Source organism: Aquarana catesbeiana, linkage group LG06 (assembly GCF_042186555.1).
Source record: "Aquarana catesbeiana isolate 2022-GZ linkage group LG06, ASM4218655v1, whole genome shotgun sequence".
In the NCBI taxonomy this organism is placed as follows: domain Eukaryota; kingdom Metazoa; phylum Chordata; class Amphibia; order Anura; family Ranidae; genus Aquarana; species Aquarana catesbeiana.
Genome location: NC_133329.1, coordinates 224,237,172 through 224,254,771, shown reverse-complemented (window position 1 = coordinate 224,254,771; position 17,600 = coordinate 224,237,172). Strand labels below are relative to the sequence as shown.

The window sequence follows — 17,600 nt, the reverse complement described above, 5'->3', positions numbered from 1 at the left end:
TAGCTTTAGCTGAACAATGTGCAGAGGTCGCACTACACTAACTTGGAGCTTTAGCTGAACACTGTGAGGAGAACGCACTTCACTAACTTGTAGCGTTAGCTGAACACTCTGCACAGGTCGCACTACACTAACTTGTAGCTTTAGCTGAACACCATGAGAAGGACGCATTACACTAACTTGTAGCTTTAGCTGAACACTGTGCACTACACTAACGTGTAGCATTAGCTGAACGCTGTTCAGAGGTCGCACTGCACTAACTTGTAGCTTTAGCTGAACACTGTGAGGAGGACGCACTACACTAACTTGTAACTTTAGCTGAACACTGTGCACTACACTAACTTGTAGCTTTAGCTGAACACTGTTAAGAGGACGTACTACACTAACTTGTAGCTTTAGCTGAACACTGTTCAGAGGACGCACTTCACTAACTTGTAGCTTTAGCTGAACACTGTGCACTACACTAACGTGTAGTTTTAGCTGAACGCTGTTCAGAGGTCGCACTACACTAACTTGTAGCTTTAGTTCAACACTGTTCAGAGGACGCATTACACTAACTTGTAACTTTAGCTGAACACTGTGCACTACACTACTGTGTAGCTTTAGCTGAACGCTGTTCAGAGGTCGCACTACACTAACTTGTAGCTTTAGTTGAACACTGTTCAGAGGACGCACTACACCAACTTGTAGCTTTAGCTGAACACTGTGAGGAGGACGCATTACACTAACTTGTAACTTTAGCTGAACACTGTGCACTACACTAACTTGTAGCTTTAGCTGAACACTGTTCAGAGGACGCACTACACTAACTTGTAGCTTTAGCTGAACACTGTGCAGAGGTCGCACTACACTAACTTGTAGCTTTAGCTGAACACCGTGAGGAGGACGCACTACACTAACTTGTAGCTTTAGCTGAACACTGTGCCCTACACTAACGTGCAGCATTAGCTGAACGCTGTTCAGAGGTCGCACTACACTAACTTGTAGCTTTAGCTGAACACTGTGAGGAGGACGCACTACACTAACTAGTAACTTTAGCTGACCACTGTGCACTACACTAACCTGTAGCTTTAGCTGAACACTGTTCAGAGGACGCACTACACTAATTTGTAGATTTAGCTGAACACTGTTCAGAGGACGCACTACACTAACTTGTATCTTTAGCTGAACACTGTGCATTACACTAACGTGTAGCTTTAGCTGAACACTGTTCAGAGGACGCACTACACTAACTTGTAGCTTTAGCTGAACACTGTGCAGAGGTCGCACTACACTGATTAGTAGCGTAAGCTGAACACTGTGAGGAGGACGCACTACACTAACTTGTAGCTTTAACTGAACACTGTGCACTACACTAACGTGTAGCTTTAGCTGAACACTGTTCAGAGGATGCACTACACTAAGTTGTAGCTTTAGCTGAACACTGCGAGGAGGATGCACTACACTAACTTGTAGCTTTAGCTGAACACTATGCACTATACTAACTTGTGGCTTTAGATGAAAACTGTTCAGAGGAAGCACTACACTAACTTGTAGCTTTAGCTGAACACTGTGCCTAGGTCGCACTACACTAACTTGTAGCTTTAGCTGAACACTGTGAGTAGGACGCACTACACTAACTTATAGCTTTAGCTGAACACTGTGCACTACACTAACGTGTAGCTTTAGCTTAACGCTGTTCAGAGGATGCACTACACTAACGTTTAGCTTTAGCTCAACACTGTGAGGAGGACGCACTACACTAACTTGTAGCTTTAGCTGAACACTGTGCACTACACTAACTTGTAGCTTTAGCCGAACACCATGTGGAGGATGCACTACACTAACTTGTAGCTTTAGCTGAACACTGTTCAGAGGACGCACTACACTAACTTGTAGCTTTAGCTGGGGGGCGTGTCTGGACGAGCTAGGGGAAGGACGTGTGGAAGCTGAGCTCCGCTCTAAACATAACCATTTAACGCCATCCTAGCCCATCTTCAACACCTTGAGCACCTCTCCACCTTCAGAATTGGTTAGCCTACCTCCGCTGCTGCTAATGAGGGGAATTGTCTACCGTTGCTGCATTTTCTTTGGCCCCGGGCCTCCAGCTGGACTTGAGCCCTATGTGCCCGCCGCCATCTTGAAGCCTGCTGAGGGCTCCGTGCACGCCGCCCATCACCCCCACAGCTAGACAGACAAGTGGAGCCTTTACCTGGCTGTCCGATCGTGTTTCCGTCGGCGGTCAGGGTGGCCTTATGGAGCTAAGTGGTGCTGCCTGGTGATCTCCTCCTCTGCCTCGGACTGCTCTCCACCGGACGCCATCTTGCGGCCTTCTGGATTGGCCTCCTCAACACACAGGCACAGTGAGTACAGGGGCATCCGCCTACCCACCCCTCTGCAGAGTCCCCCTTGTCCGAATCGGCGCGTTGCCATTATGCCATGACCTCTATTTTGATGCCCCGTGGCGCTGGATTGGGCCTACAGTAAACGGCGCTCACTCGGCCGGCCGCGGCTTTCAGGAAAGACCGCGGCTTCGGCCTACCTCTGGAGGATGGCGGCCATCTTTGTGCTCCAAACTACCTCTCTTGCTAGCCTGCCCAACTACCACTATAATTAATGAACTTTCAAACATACTACCCATCAGCTGGCCCCTTCATATAGAGATAGGCCATATACTCTATTACTACAAGGAAAATCTGCCTTCCGGCCTGCCTCTGGAAGCTGGCGGCCATCTTGGTGCTCCAAGTACTCCCAAGATAACTCTCTACTACTACATCTTATACATAGCTTCTGCTCCCATAAACTTCTATTAGTATAACTATCATTGCTCCTCCCTGTGATTGTTGAAGTGCTTCCAACACTGTATGCATACTTCCTTCATAAGAATATTTTTAAGCAACAAGGATACTTTGATGGGTGCATGTCTTTGAACAGATGTGAGTAGGAGGTGACCCCCACGGTGATCGACCGTATAGTTCCAGTAATGCCCGCCAAAACACCTAAACCCTGGTCTGCCAAAGGTAAACGTCCAGGCAAGAGATCACTGCCCGTTCCAGTCTCCACTGGTTCCATTCAACAATACTTAGCTAACGCAAGAGACGAGCAGGTCCGAACCTTACAGACCAGCGTTTCTCCATCATCTCACGCTGCATCTGTGCGAGACAACTCCCCGGCCTCCTCATACTGTTCAGACCTTATGGATGATCCAGGATCCCCTGCGGGTTCCGAAATGAACACGCTAATGAGCGGTCTCAAAAAAGAACTTGCAGGAATGTTTCACAGTTTGGAGAAATCCATAAAAAAAAAATATCTGCTGTCAGATCTGACATGACATATATTCTGGTCAGAGTTGAGGAAACGGAACAGCGGCAAGACACACGTGCTTTAGCTATTAAAGAGCTACAGGACACTGTTACCCAGCTGGCCTTCGCCCATCGAACCTCCCTGTATAAACTCGAAGACCTCGAAAACTGTAACCGTAGAAATAACATTCGTGTCAGAGGTCTGCCAGAAGCAACGGGTGATAATGACCTAGAACCATCTATAAGAGGCATCTTTAATACCATCTTGGGCAACTCAGTCACTGAACCGCTACGATTTGACCGTGTACATCGTGCCCTAAGACCCCGTAATGCTAAGTCAGATCAGCCTAGAGACGTTATTTGTCGCTTGCACTATTTTGAAGACAAAAATGCTATTATGATGAAGATGCGGGGCTTGCCTATCGTAGACTTTGATGGAGCAGTCATCACAATATTTCCAGACCTCTCTAAGGAAACATTGGACCGTCGCAGAGCTCTGAAAACGCTCCTTGACCACCTGCGTTCAGATGGGATCACATACAGATGGGGACTCCCAGCCTGCCTAATTGCCACAAAAAATGGTCGGTCATATACGCTGAGATTTCCGGAGGAACTTCCAACCTTCTTGCAAGATCTTAATCTTCCATCCATGGAACTCCCAGGTTGGCAAGACCCAATCCCTAAATTCTTGAGCCCAACGGACCCACCTTGGAGAAAGACCCCCTCAAAGAAAAGGCGTACCTCTCTTCCAGGCTCTGCACAAAAGCATGGTTGAAATATGTATCTTTCCACACAGGTTGTCTCTATTAAGTTAGGTTTTGGCCGCAGTTTTTTTTTTTTTTACATGTGCCTGTCTAAATCTGTCCGAAACTGTCATACTATTGAACTGAACAGTGTTCTTTGTTACCTTTATCCTTGGGTATTTAGTTTAGGTACCAAATTGGTTTGCACTTTATTGCCTAAGGGTTACGTTTTGTTCAAATTGATCCTGGTTACAAATTGGTAATATTCATATTCCTAAATGGAACTAATTATTTACTTATAGTTATAAGTTATTCGTTTTCTCATAGGTCGCGCGCTGTGGGGATGCACTTCCCCTTTTACCCCCCTTCACTACAGCGCAACCCCGTCACCCCCTTTCCTTCTGGGGTTGGCGAGAACGATTGGCCTTAGAGTTGTCCTATTCAATCCCCAATTAGGGATTGGGATGGCCTCTAGTTCTCTCTCTCCCCAATGGGAACACTGCAGATTTCTGCGTGATAACTATGTGTTTCCCACAAGTTGGATAATTTACATATGTGACCTCCACATATGTTTTTTTTGTTCTCTTTTTCTCTCTCTTTCCAAAAAACCTCTCTCTTTTCCTCCTCTCCACTCCCCCTTTCTGGCTGGTATGTATGGAAATATAGGCTGAAGATATGCGCTATGCTTTAACAATGGCTACATTAAAGTTTATATCATACAATGTTAGGGGTCTTAATGTTGCTGCTAAGAGACACCAGTTAGTCCGTGAACTTAAAAGAGCCGCATGTTCTATTGCTTTTCTTCAAGAAACGCTTTTAACTCACACAACACCTGTTAAGTTAACCTCACCCCACTTTCCACAGTGGTACTATAGCTTGTCAGAAACTAATAAAGCTAAAGGAGTGGCCATTGGATTCTGCAGTAATGTATCCTTTAGATTATCTGATATGTTGGCAGATGACCATGGTCGCTTCCTTTTCCTTAGGGGCTTCATAGGTAACACTCAATGTACTCTTGCAAATGTGTATTGTCCTAACCAAAATCAGCCAACTTTCCTCTCACAAACACTGACTAAACTTTCAAACTTCGCCAAAGGCCTTACTATCCTAGCGGGCGACATTAATATGCCACTAGATCCAACAATTGATACATCCCAGGGCCGCTCTAATATTTCTTTCAAACAACTGAAACTTGTTAAAAAAAAGCTTCTGGAGAAAAAAAAGAAAAAGAGACTCCCCCCAACTACTTATCTCCTCATTCCGGCATTCTTGACATGGAACTCGTGCCAGATACCTCATAGTATAGCCTATTGACACAGAGAATATCCGGTCTGGTATTTGCTAAAAGTTGTATAGAAACAATCAAACACTCCATCCTCGACTTATGACCCTTCCCTCTACAATTTTAACACCGGCAGATAGGATTACATGTTAATATCAGCTGACCTTACAGTCAAAGATATATTCCTCATATGTTGAGTGTACATTTGCAACAGTTATCCAATGCTTTGTCATGCTCTCGCTTACTTGTGATATTATATATGCTACTAAAGAACAAGTGATGCATTTTGGATAACAATGCTTTATTACATTTTGTTTTTCTTTTCTTGATATGTATAACATATACTGACCCTTCACGTTTAATAAAAAAAAAGTTCATTGATAAAAAAAAAAAGCTTCTGTATCTTCAATTGATGGACGTTTGGCTCCTTCTCCACCCTAAGGAGAAGGATTTTTCACACTTTTCCACAACACACCAATCTTATTCCAGAATAGATAATATGTTTCTAGATCATTTTCATCTCCCCCTCCTGCAATCTGCTCACATTGGTACCGCATCTATATCAGACCACGCACCTGTATCAATGACGTTGACTGTGGCTTCCTTACCACGACGCATTAACAATTGGAAACTCAATGATTCCCTTCTTTCTAATGAAGCTGAAGTTTCCATGTTAGCCTCTCATCTCTCACAATAGGAAACAAAAAGGAAAACAAACCCTCTGTCACCTCTCCCTCTGTTGTGTGGGAAGCTCATAAAGCTACTATTAGGGGTCGTCTTATTGAGCTTGGTGCTAGGAAGAAAAGGAAGCATGGTCAACAGATTGATCAGGTTTTACAGCAGATAGCGGTTCTTGATAAACAACACAAACTCTCTATGCATATTGAGCACCTCCAATCCCTCACACTCAAATGAGAGGAACTAAAATCCCTTCTCAATTTGGATACTAAAAGAAAATTCCAACGTCTATCGCAGAAATTTTATGAATGGGGAAACAAACCAAGTAAGCTACTAGCTAGATCTCTAAAGACTAAACAATCACAGTCATTCATTTCCAAAATCAAACTCTCAACAGGGGAGCTAGCCCATGCAACCCCAGATATTGCTAAGGCCTTTAGAGAGTATTACGAGGACCTATATAATGTTAAAAATGACCTGTCTTCTCTACCACAAAAAGAGAGAAGAAGCCGCTTGCTTTCCTACTTGAGAGCAGCTAACTTACCTAAGAAATGGAGGAGGATTTCTCGGTTGAGGAATTCCAGGCAGCATTGAAATCATCCCCATCCGGCAAAGCTCCTGGACCGGATGGGTTCACTATTTTATACTATAAAACATTCAGCAACATTCTGCTCCCTCGTCTCTCCGCTTATGCAAACTCTATCTCTCACTCTTCAGGTCTACGCCCAGAATCTCTATCAACTCATATCACTGTCATTCCTAAACCCGATAAGGATCCCACCCTATGTAACAGTTTTAGGCCTCTCTCACTAATTAACGTTGACATCAAACTTTTTGCCAAAGTAATTGCAAATCGGCTGCTCCCTCTTCTACCCAGCCGGATATCAGCAGACCAATCAGGTTTCATACCCAATAGAGAAGCAAAAGACAATTCTCTTTGTGCAATATCCTTAATCCAATACGTTCAGAGATACGCCCAGCCCACCCTACTCCTTTCCACTGATGCTGAAAAAGCTTTTGATAGGGTGGACTGGGAATATCTTAAGATGACCTTACGACATTTTGGGCTGGGACCTAAAATGTTCCATCGAATCTCATCCCTTTATTCTAATCCCTCAGCACAAATTAGAATTAATGGAACGTTGAGTGACCCCTTTGTCTTGCATAATGGAACCAGGCAAGGCTGTCCTCTCTCCCCTCTCCTCTTTGCTATTACCTTAGAACCCTTCCTAGCTACAATTAGGCATAATATTAATATCAAAGGCATACAAATAGGCAACAGATCCCATAAGTACGTGGCTTATGCTGATGACGTACTATTTTTTATTCAGCAACCACGCATCTCAATTCCAAACTTAATGTCTGAATTTTCTACCTTTCACTCTATCTCTAACTTCAAAATAAATTTATCTAAATCCGAAATTCTAAACATTAATATCCCCAAGTCCGAGGTTCTTTCCCTTAAGCCCCTGTTTCCCTTTAAATGGGTATTGAAAAGCATGAAATATCTAGGTATCTATCTGACTTCCAATCTCCATTCTTTATTTCGACATAATTATATCCCCTTGCTAAATAGGATCAGAGAGGATCTACGAAAATGGTCCAACTTACCACACACATGGTTGGGGAAAGTGAATATAATCAAAATGAATATACTACCCCGCATCCTTTTTCTCTTTCAGATGCTCCCAATAGGAGTACCAGTGAGGTTCTTCACCATATTACAAACTTTGATTTCTAGATTTATTTGGAAGAACGGTCATTCCAGGATATCGAGAGAGCTATTATTCCGCTCCAAATGCTCAGGTGGTCTAGCACTGCCTAATTTTAAGGCATATTATCAAGCGGTTATCTTGTCCAGGTTGGCTGATTGGAAATACGCTCTTAAATCAAAACTATGGGCACAAATTGAATATTTTTTAAGTGGAATGGATCTCTCGGTAGCCCCCTGGATACCCTGTTCCTGTAGGAACCTAGCTCGATCTATCTCGGCTCTTACTATATCCTCCTTAGATGTCTGGGACGCCCTGCGCAAAAAATTCTCATGGAAGAATGATTCTCCTCTATTACCTCTCCTCAACCATAAATATTTCTTACCGGGCTTATTAGACCCAGGCTTTAAATCATGGGGATCGGAATATCCTCTTTTATTACATCATGTCCTCCATGACAACGTACTTAAACCATTACATGTGATCCTTGCTCCTAAACCTACCACATTTCTAGATAAATGGAGATATCACCAATCACAACATTTCTTAAGATCCCTTCCTAACCCGCTTAGAGGTTTGAGTGAATTAAATGCCATAGAAGAAATATTTTACCCAAAAGATCCCCCTTTACATGGAATTTCTCTATTTTACAAAGCTCTCATTGCACTTCAAAATCCCAACTTCCCACCTTTCCTGGCTAAATGGGAGTCTGACTTAGATTCCTCCCTTACAGATAATCAAAAGGATAAGATCTTCCAATTAGCCCATACTTCCTCACTGGCCTCAAAAATGTCAGAGGTCAACTATAAATTGCTTACTAGGTGGCACTACACCCCAGCCAGAATACAACAAATGTTCCCCGCCAGTTCCCCATTATGCTGGAGGAACTGTGGGAACAAAGCTACTCACGCACACATCTGGTGGTTTTGCCCACTCATTCGAACTTATTGGGATGCCAGCCGCAGTTTAATAGTACAGATTTCGGATATCAATATACCCAATGACCCGTGGACTATCCTTTTTCACTCTACCAAAACCCCCATTAGAATATATAAACGTTCAATTGTTCCTCATTTACTAAACACTGCCAAAGCTTTAATTCCTACTTTATGGGGTCAACCAACAATCCCTTCTACAAAAGTTTGGCTACAAATGGTCGATAAAGTACATCTTATGGAGAGCATTACCCACAACATCAGAGGTACCTCTAAGAAACATTCTCTAACCTGGGATTCTTGGATAAAATTTCAATCCACATCCGTATATAAGGAACTTATAACGCAAACCCCTTAAATCTTTCGACTAAGCTTAGCCAATTTCACCTCAACATTTCATTCCCTTTCAATATGTCGACATGCATGCCAGCAGCACCCCCCCACCCCCCTTCCTATCCTCTGTTTTATTACCTTTCCTACTTTCCACTTTCTCTTCTATTCTCTCTTGTTTCATATAATTTTCTTAACCCTATTTTTGCTGCTCTTGTTTATCTCTCAGTTTCTATATACCAAAGTAAGGATTTTCTTTTTTATTAATTCTGTTTTGTTTCAAGTGCTCACAAAGTATTAATCCTTTGTTTATTCTGATGTTATATTAACACTTTGTATAGCTTCTGAGCCAATTATTGGAGTGTTAGCTTATAACTACTCATTGTAATCTGTGAGTGCTGAAACTCCTGTTGTTATGTTTTCAAGAATGCATCTATTCTGAGATATATGTATATCTTTGTTATATTTTTCTTTAAAAAAAATGTATTAAACAAAAAAAAAAACTTGTAGCTTTAGCTGAAGACGCACTACACTAACTTGTAGCTTTAGCTGAACACTGTGCACTACACTAACATGTAGCTTTAGCTGAACACTGTTCAGAGGACACACTACACTAACTTGTAGTTTTAGCTGAACACTGTGCAGAGGTCGCACTACACTAACTTGTAGCTTTAGCTGAACACCGTGAGGAGGACGCACTACACTAACTTGTAGCTATAGCTGAACACTGTGCACTACACTAACTTGTAGCTTTAGCTGAACACTGTTCAGAAGACGCACTACACTAACTTGTAGCTTTAGCTGAACACTGTGCAGAGGTCACACTACACTAACTTGTAGCTTTAGCTGAACACTGTGAGGAGGACGCACTACACTAACTTGTAGCTTTAGCTGAACACTGTGCACTACACTAACTTGTAGCTTTAGTTGAACACCGTTCAGAGGACGCACTACACTAACTTGTAGCTTTAGCTGAACACTGTGAGGAGGACGCACTTCACTAACTTGTAGCTTTAGCTGAACACTGTGCACTACACTAACTTGTAGCTTTAGCTGAACACCGTGAGGAGGACGCACTACACTAACTTGTAGCTATAGCTGAACACTGTGCACTACACTAACTTGTAGCTTTAGCTGAACACTGTTCAGAGGACGCACTACACTAACTTGTAGCTTTAGCTGAACACTGTGCAGAGGTCACACTACACTAACTTGTAGCTTTAGCTGAACACTGTGAGGAGGACGCACTACACTAACTTGTAGCTTTAGCTGAACACTGTGCACTACACTAACTTGTAGCTTTAGTTGAACACCGTTCAGAGGACGCACTACACTAACTTGTAGCTTTAGCTGAACATTGTGAGGAGGACGCAATTCACTAACTTGTAGCTTTAGCTGAACACTGTGCACTACACTAACGTGTAGCTTTAGCTGAACACTGTTCAGAGGACACACTACACTAACTTGTAGCTTTAGCTGAACACTGTGCAGAGGTCGCACTACACTAACTTGTAGCTTTAGCTGAACACTGTGAGAAGGATGCACTACACTAACTTGTAGCTTTAGCTGAACACTGTGCACTACACTAACTTGTAGCTTTATCTGAACACTGTTCAGAGGATGCACTACACTAACTTGTAGCTTTAGCTGAACACTGTGCAGAGGTCGCACTACACTAACTTGTGGCTTTAGCTGAACACTGTGAGGGGGACGCACTACACTAACTTGTAACTTTAGCTGACCACTGTGCACTACACTAACTTGTAGTTTTAGCTGAACATTGTTTAGGGGACGCACTACACTAACTTGTAGCTTTAGCTGAACACTGTGCAGAGGTCGCACTACACTAACTTGTAACTTTAGCTGAACACTGTGAGGAGGACGCACTACACTAACTTGTAGCTTTAGCTGAACACTGTGAGGAGAATGAACTACACTAACTTGTAGCTTTAGCTGAACACTGTGCACTACACTAACTTGTAGCTTTAGCTGAACACTGTGCAGAGGTCGCACTACACTAACTTGTAGCTTTAGCTGAACACTGTGCAGAGGTCACACTAAACTAACTTGTAGCTTTAGCTGAACACTGTGAGGAGGATGCACTACACTAACTTGTAGCTTTAGCTTAACGCTGTGCACTACACTAACTTGTAGCTTTAGCTGAACACTGTTCAGAGGATGCACTACACTAACTTGTAGCTTTAGCTGAACACTGTGCAGAGGTCACACTAAACTAACTTGTAGCTTTAGCTGAACACTGTGAGGAGGATGCACTACACTAACTGTAAATAGCTGCCTGACTGTGGTACTAATAGGATCAGAAGAACACCAGCAATTTTCTTCAGGTAGCTGTAAATACTGTAACAACACAAGCCTGCCTGGCAGTAGGAAGATAATAACAGGAATGGATCTAGCTAAACTGAATACAGTGTATATATATATATATATATATATATATATATATATATATATAACATCTGGGATGCATATTTATACACAATACACTGTAAGTGCAGCTAACTGACTGACTGTCCTGCCTAGTCTATCTAACTTAAATCAAATTACACTATCTCTCTGTCTCTGAAGGCCGGAACACACTACACAGGGCCACCGTGCAGGTGGCCTTATATAGTGTGGGGCATGTACTAAACCCCTAAACCATAATTGGCCAAAGCCACCCTGGCTTCGGCCAATTACAGCTCTCTCTACAGATGGCGCTGTGATTGGCCAAGCATGCACGATGCCGCAGTGAATTATGGGCTGTGATGCGCCAAACGAATTTGGCGCAAACAGCCCATATCGTTCACAATTCGGCGAACGGGCGAATAGCCGATGTTCGAGTCGAACATGGGTTCAACTCGAACATGAAGCTCATCCCTACTAAGCATAGTCAGTAAACAAGCCAAAGGTGGGTAACACATGGCCACCAGTTGAGATTAGCTTCTTACGACCCACCCACTGCAGTTGTACGTCGGCTGTTTGAAGAGGAATACCATTGCTATGGCAGCAGATAGCTGCTATAACCCCGGTATCCTTTTCTTCAGTGGTTGGTCCACTTTCAGATAAAAGTGGTCTCAGCGGCAGATTCACTGCAAGATCACTTTTATCGGTGGTGGGAGAGGGCCACTCCCCTCCCGCTGTGGTCCAGTCATCTCTGCCGCTTACCAGAGCCGTCGGTAGTGGCGGAGACAGTCGGGTCCTCTTCCTTCACAGGTTGGATGCAGAGCGAGGGAAAGATGCCCCCCACTCGGCTCCACACCATTGGATGGCGGAAGCGACGTCAAATGTCAAGGGGAAAGGGGAAATTAAAGGGGAAATTTTATTTTATTACATTTTAGTGTAAATATGAGATCTGAGGTCTTTTTGACCCCAGATCTCACATTTATGAGGTCCTGTCATGCTTTTTTAAGTAATAAGAATAAAAGTGATCCAAATTTTTTTAAAAGGACAGTGTAAAAAAAAAAGTAAAATAAATAAGAAAAAAAATGTAAAGCAGCTAGTCCTGCCAAGCTTGCACGCAGAAGCAAATGCATATGTAAGTCACGCCTGCATATGAAAATGGTGTTCAAACCACACATGTAAGGTATCGCCATAGACATTAGAGCAAGAGCAATAATTCTAGCATTAGACCTCCTCTGTAACACAAAACTAGTAACCTAGTAACCTGTAGAAATTCTTAAACGTCGCCTATGGAGATTTTTAAGGGTAAGTTTGTCGCCATTCCACAAGCGGGCGCAATTTTGAAGCATGACATGTTGGGTATCAATTTACTCGGCGTAACATTATCTTTCACAATATAAAAAATTGAGCTAACTTTACTGTTGTCTTATTTTTTAATTCAAAAAAGTGTAGTTTTGCCCAAAAAATTGCACTTGTGAGACCGCTGCGCAAATACAATGTGACATAAAGTATTGCAATGACCGCTTGTGAGAATGCTGCGCAAATACAGTGTGACATAAAGTATTGCAATAACCACCATTTTATTCTCTAGGGTGTCTGAAAAAAGAATATATATAATGTTTGGGGTTTCTAAGTAATTTTCTAGCAAAAAAAATGATTTTAACTTGTAAACATAGAGTCTAAAAAATAGGCCCGGTCCTTAAGCAGTTAAGCAGAAGTGTAGTCGAGGAACACGCCAAAGGTCAGTAACGAGTGTTGTGGGGATACGGATGACAGCAGGAGAGATGAGAGTGAGATATTGGCTGGAGAGAGCACAATAATTTGCAAACAGGAAATGCAAAGGCATGGGAAAATAGGAAGTTCACAGGAGGAGCAAAGGGTTCAAATTTCAAGAGAATCATTGTTCAAGGCATCACCAGACACAGCAGAGGTTGCAGGTTCATACCCTTCATATTCGGGTCCTGACAAGATGAGAGCCACTGTAGGTCTTCTTATTGTACTTGTTAAACAATCAGCAAATAAGCTGCATGAACATTATTTCCACTTAGATTTGAACTTCATGACACATTTCACTATTCCAAACTTCTACACAAGGAGCCGGCTTGTGTACAACAGGAGGATCAGGTGGATTTGGATTTAGTTCTGTGATTCTTGCATGTAGCAACCATGTTTTCCTAGTTGTAAAACAGAATATAGATTAAAATATAGATTAATGTTCTCTCGGCATGGAGCACAATTACCAGAAAGATGATCTACACATTGCAGTATGGAATACGTTTATTGGAAATCTGGGCCAAGTGAATTATGGAGGTTACTACTGCATACCATTTTTACTGAAAATGCTGATTGCCTGGTTTTCATGCTGATCTAACGGTTACTGACCTGGGGCTAGAATGCAAATTAGGAGTTCATTATATCATTCCTTAGCTGCATGCATTTTCCAGCTGGGTAAATCAGGAAGCATTGAAATCAAATGATCAAGAAAGACTGCCAGGAAATTAGCATTTTTAGAAGAAGGTCAGCAAGGGAAGCCTCCTAATTTTATTGGCACAGAGTCTTTCTAACTTACCACTGGAAGGATCAAAGATAGCTAAATTGTAGGTAATTGATGGGTATTTACATAGATAGGATAGGCATACCCAGGCAAATGGTTTATTTTGTCCCCTTTTCTAATTGTTTATAATTCTTTAATAATTGAGATGAAAAATCTAAAAATGATATCAATCTGCAAGTCACATTTTGATTTATTTAATAACTAGACCTATTAGTGCACAAATATTACACTATAAACAAAAAAGTCTGAAAGACTGGAATAATAATGTGAAATATGGTAAGAGAAAAAAAATACATATGAAAAAATAAAAAAGTCTAAATTTATTTTAAAATTGGAACTTTTTAAACTAATCTCACTAACAGACCTAGCATGATACTGATTTAAATGAACATTCTTGCTGAAGCCTTTTCACCTTTAAAAAATACCTCTGCAGAGTAAGCCTTAAGCTGATATAACTTTACAGTGCCGCATGAGTCATAAGAATATCCTAAAAGAATCAAGTAAAATGTCAGAAATCTGGATAAAGAATTTAATAAGGCTATAAAAATCAGGATCGCTGGCTATTAGATAGGATTTTCTACATATCTCCATGAATGGCTTCTGGCAAGGTTAAAAAAAAAAAAAAAAAAAAGAATATTTGGTGCTGAGTCTGCTGACCAACGGCAATGCAAAAGAAATTCTAACAGACACTGGGTCCCAGCTGGGCAGTGACATTAATTGCCCAAATCTCACGCTTGTCTGTGATGCAGCTTTCTCGTTCAATCGCCTTCTCTCTCTCTCTCTCTCCTTCTCACTAGCTCACTCGATCTCTCACTGTTTCTCTCCACCCTCCCAGGGGATTTTAAAAATGCAGTATTTGAATTTTGTGAGTGGTAAAGCCCCTGCCCTAGGACCCATTTGACAAATGAGAAGCCGTGCAGCATCAACACCAGCCGACTGAGCATCAGTGAGTCAATCTGTGTGCTAGTCAGCAAGCTCCTGTTGGGAAACGCCAAGCTCCCTCTCTTCACTGTCATTGAGGAAGTTACACTGACTCTTCATTAAGCTGCAGGCTTTGGTTAAATCCCTTGTTTTTGTATTCTATTCATTTTAAGCGGTTTCCGTTTTAATTTGCCTAGTTGCCTTAGCTGACAAATGAACGCACATTTTCAGCAGTAGGATAGCAAAGGGGGAAGAAGGACTTTTCAACTATAAGAATAACCACAGCAAAAAGACAATTTAAAACCTGCTGACAAGACAGGACAAACGTGCTTGCATGCAAGCCCCTTCACTTGTTCTACGTCGACTCCAGAGCAACACCATGCAGCATCCTCTGACGGGTGCAACCTGTGTGGCACTGCCGAATGTGGGCATGTGTCCTCAGCTCTCTTGTGCCTTGACTTTTATGTACTTGCAGCAGGTAAGCTCTCCTTGCTTTGCTCTCTCTCTCTATCTGTTTTTGCTAGTTCAGCTTTTTCTGCTTGGAGTTGGACTTTAACCGTTGTTTTTTCTATAGCTGTTTAAATCTGTGCCATGGCACTTTTGGTTGCTTGTGATAAAGGAAACTTCATGCTGTTTCCTTGCTATTTTTAAGATAGGGTATAAGAGCTAGGTAGAATGGATTGTTAGGAATAGAAGCTGGAATGTCTTAGGTTGTGAGGTTAAGATGTGATTCTGCTTAGATCTCAGTACCTCTAATGCATGTACACGGTGTACTCTTATCTCATCATCATGTATTCAGTCTCAAACATGTAGTGCACAAGAAACATAACCTATATGATAAATGATAGCACACATTGCATTGTGTTTCATTTTGATAGTCAATATGTCATGCCTGTGGGTTTCATAGATGTGTAGTACTTGCTGCAGTCACAGGGGAAGGTTTGCTTATTAGTAGTTTTAAAAAGACACTCAAGCATTATTTTGAATCGAGTGGATTTTTTTTTTTAATCTGAAACTTGAATAGCTCTATGCTTATTTTAATAACATGATAAACAGAGAGAATGGATTTCCTGCAATTGCTGTATTGGTATAACATGAATTAAAAATGCCTTTGCCTGGCTGATGGAATTTGCTATATTAAGTGTGATTCTGTGTTTGCCTTTGTAGCCATGTGAAAAAAATACATCTTGATGTGAATCTTGAAAAAGGTGTCTATTTTCAAATCTCCAGTCGTCTTCACCTGATACTTAGCTGCTCTTCACAATGGCTAGCTTTGTGCTAATGGTTCTGCATAATCATTAATGGACCTTTATTCATTACAGTCACTGCAAAAAGGCTGCTTTTATAAAATATTCACTTACTACATATAAGGAATATGTGAAATATAATTCATACACAGTTCAATCTTCCCATTTTCACTTTATGTGTATAGCTACATTGTATAGAACTCATTATATATAGGTAATGTGAGTGCAGGTATATTTACTGTGTTTCTTTATGCTAGTATAGTCATGGATATACATACAGATACACATTTGATATCTAAACACCCTCAGCTGTGTACATGGTGTACTCTTCATTTTCTGTAACACTATATTTCACGTATCATTACTCTTAGTCAGCTTATTTTACTTTAAAAAAAAAATAAAAAATTAAATTAGCAGTGCAATTGAGAGCTAAGTATATACTCTCTTGGTCTGTCTGTGAATACTTTTAAGGTGAAATGCTCCTTTTTATTTCATAACGTATTACTGTATCATGTGCGGTGCAGCATGTATACTACACCACCATAAGTCTAATTTCACCCTGTCCTGATACAAATACACCCAAACTAACAAGTAATAAATAATGTGTGGTCTCAGATCTGTGCATTTTTCTTTCTCACCAGTAATTTCATTAAATAATGATACATCTCCTGTATAATGTATACTCATAATTTACCTGGTATCCTAAAATAGTCTGGGCTTTTTGCTTGTGTAGGAGTAAAAAGACAGTAAACAAGAGTTTCAGCTCTTCCTCTTTACCCTATGGGTTTTGTTGTCACTTTTGCCTACTCTAATATGCATAGTAAAAGATTTATGTGCACATATATTGTGAATGAGTTTTGAGGAAAGGAGAGGCAGTACATGTTTTTGCATTCAGAATCTGAATTTGCATTTGATAAATGCTAAATACATCAAGTTTCATAGATTGTCTTTTTAATTACCTCCTCCCTAATAGCAGGCTGTCCTTTTACTTTTGAATAAATCTTTCATTGATTATAACTGCTCTGCAGCTCACTCTGGAGTGTTTTTTTTTTTTTTTAAGAAGCTAGTGTCTTGTTTGGTGCAACTCCTGCTATCATGGTGAATCCACTTGTTTATCCATCTGAAGTGTATTAATAACTGGAAATATAGGTAAAGAAATCTGGAAAGTGTTTCCAGGTGAGGGGTCAATATGTCTACATAGGAAGGTATCAAATGAACACTATTGTAATTGTACTTTATTGTAATTATCATTTCTTTCTATCTGCATCTGTGCAAAAAGATATTTTCAGCTATGTATAGTACAAAGTGCATACACACATTTCTACCGAAAAATAGGCATGCACTGTAACCTATGCAAAGCTGAAAGGATTAAAATGTTCTTTAAAGATTCACGCTGTTGGTCTGCTGAATTGCAAACCTAATAGTTTTTCCCAGAAACCTATAAATAAAACAGCACTACCTTTTTGTGTTCAAAAATATTTGTATTCATCATCCAAAATATTTTAGCAGATCCAAAAAAG

General features: G+C 41.1%; 1 protein-coding gene across 4 annotated transcripts in view; it reads left to right on the top strand.

The window, feature by feature from the left end:
- Nucleotides 1-14,724: 14,724 nt before the first annotated feature.
- Nucleotides 14,725-17,600, top strand: part of RBFOX1 (RNA binding fox-1 homolog 1) — a 2,292,172-nt gene continuing 2,289,296 nt past the window's right edge. For 2 of the 4 annotated variants that reach the window (XM_073633001.1, XM_073633002.1), the window contains exon 1: nucleotides 14,725-15,311. In XM_073633001.1, the coding sequence (XP_073489102.1) occupies nucleotides 15,168-15,311 (144 nt within the window). In that variant the 5' untranslated portion in view covers nucleotides 14,725-15,167. The remainder of the gene's footprint in view (nucleotides 15,312-17,600) is intronic. The other 2 variants (XM_073633003.1, XM_073633006.1) reach the window with 1 other exon arrangement.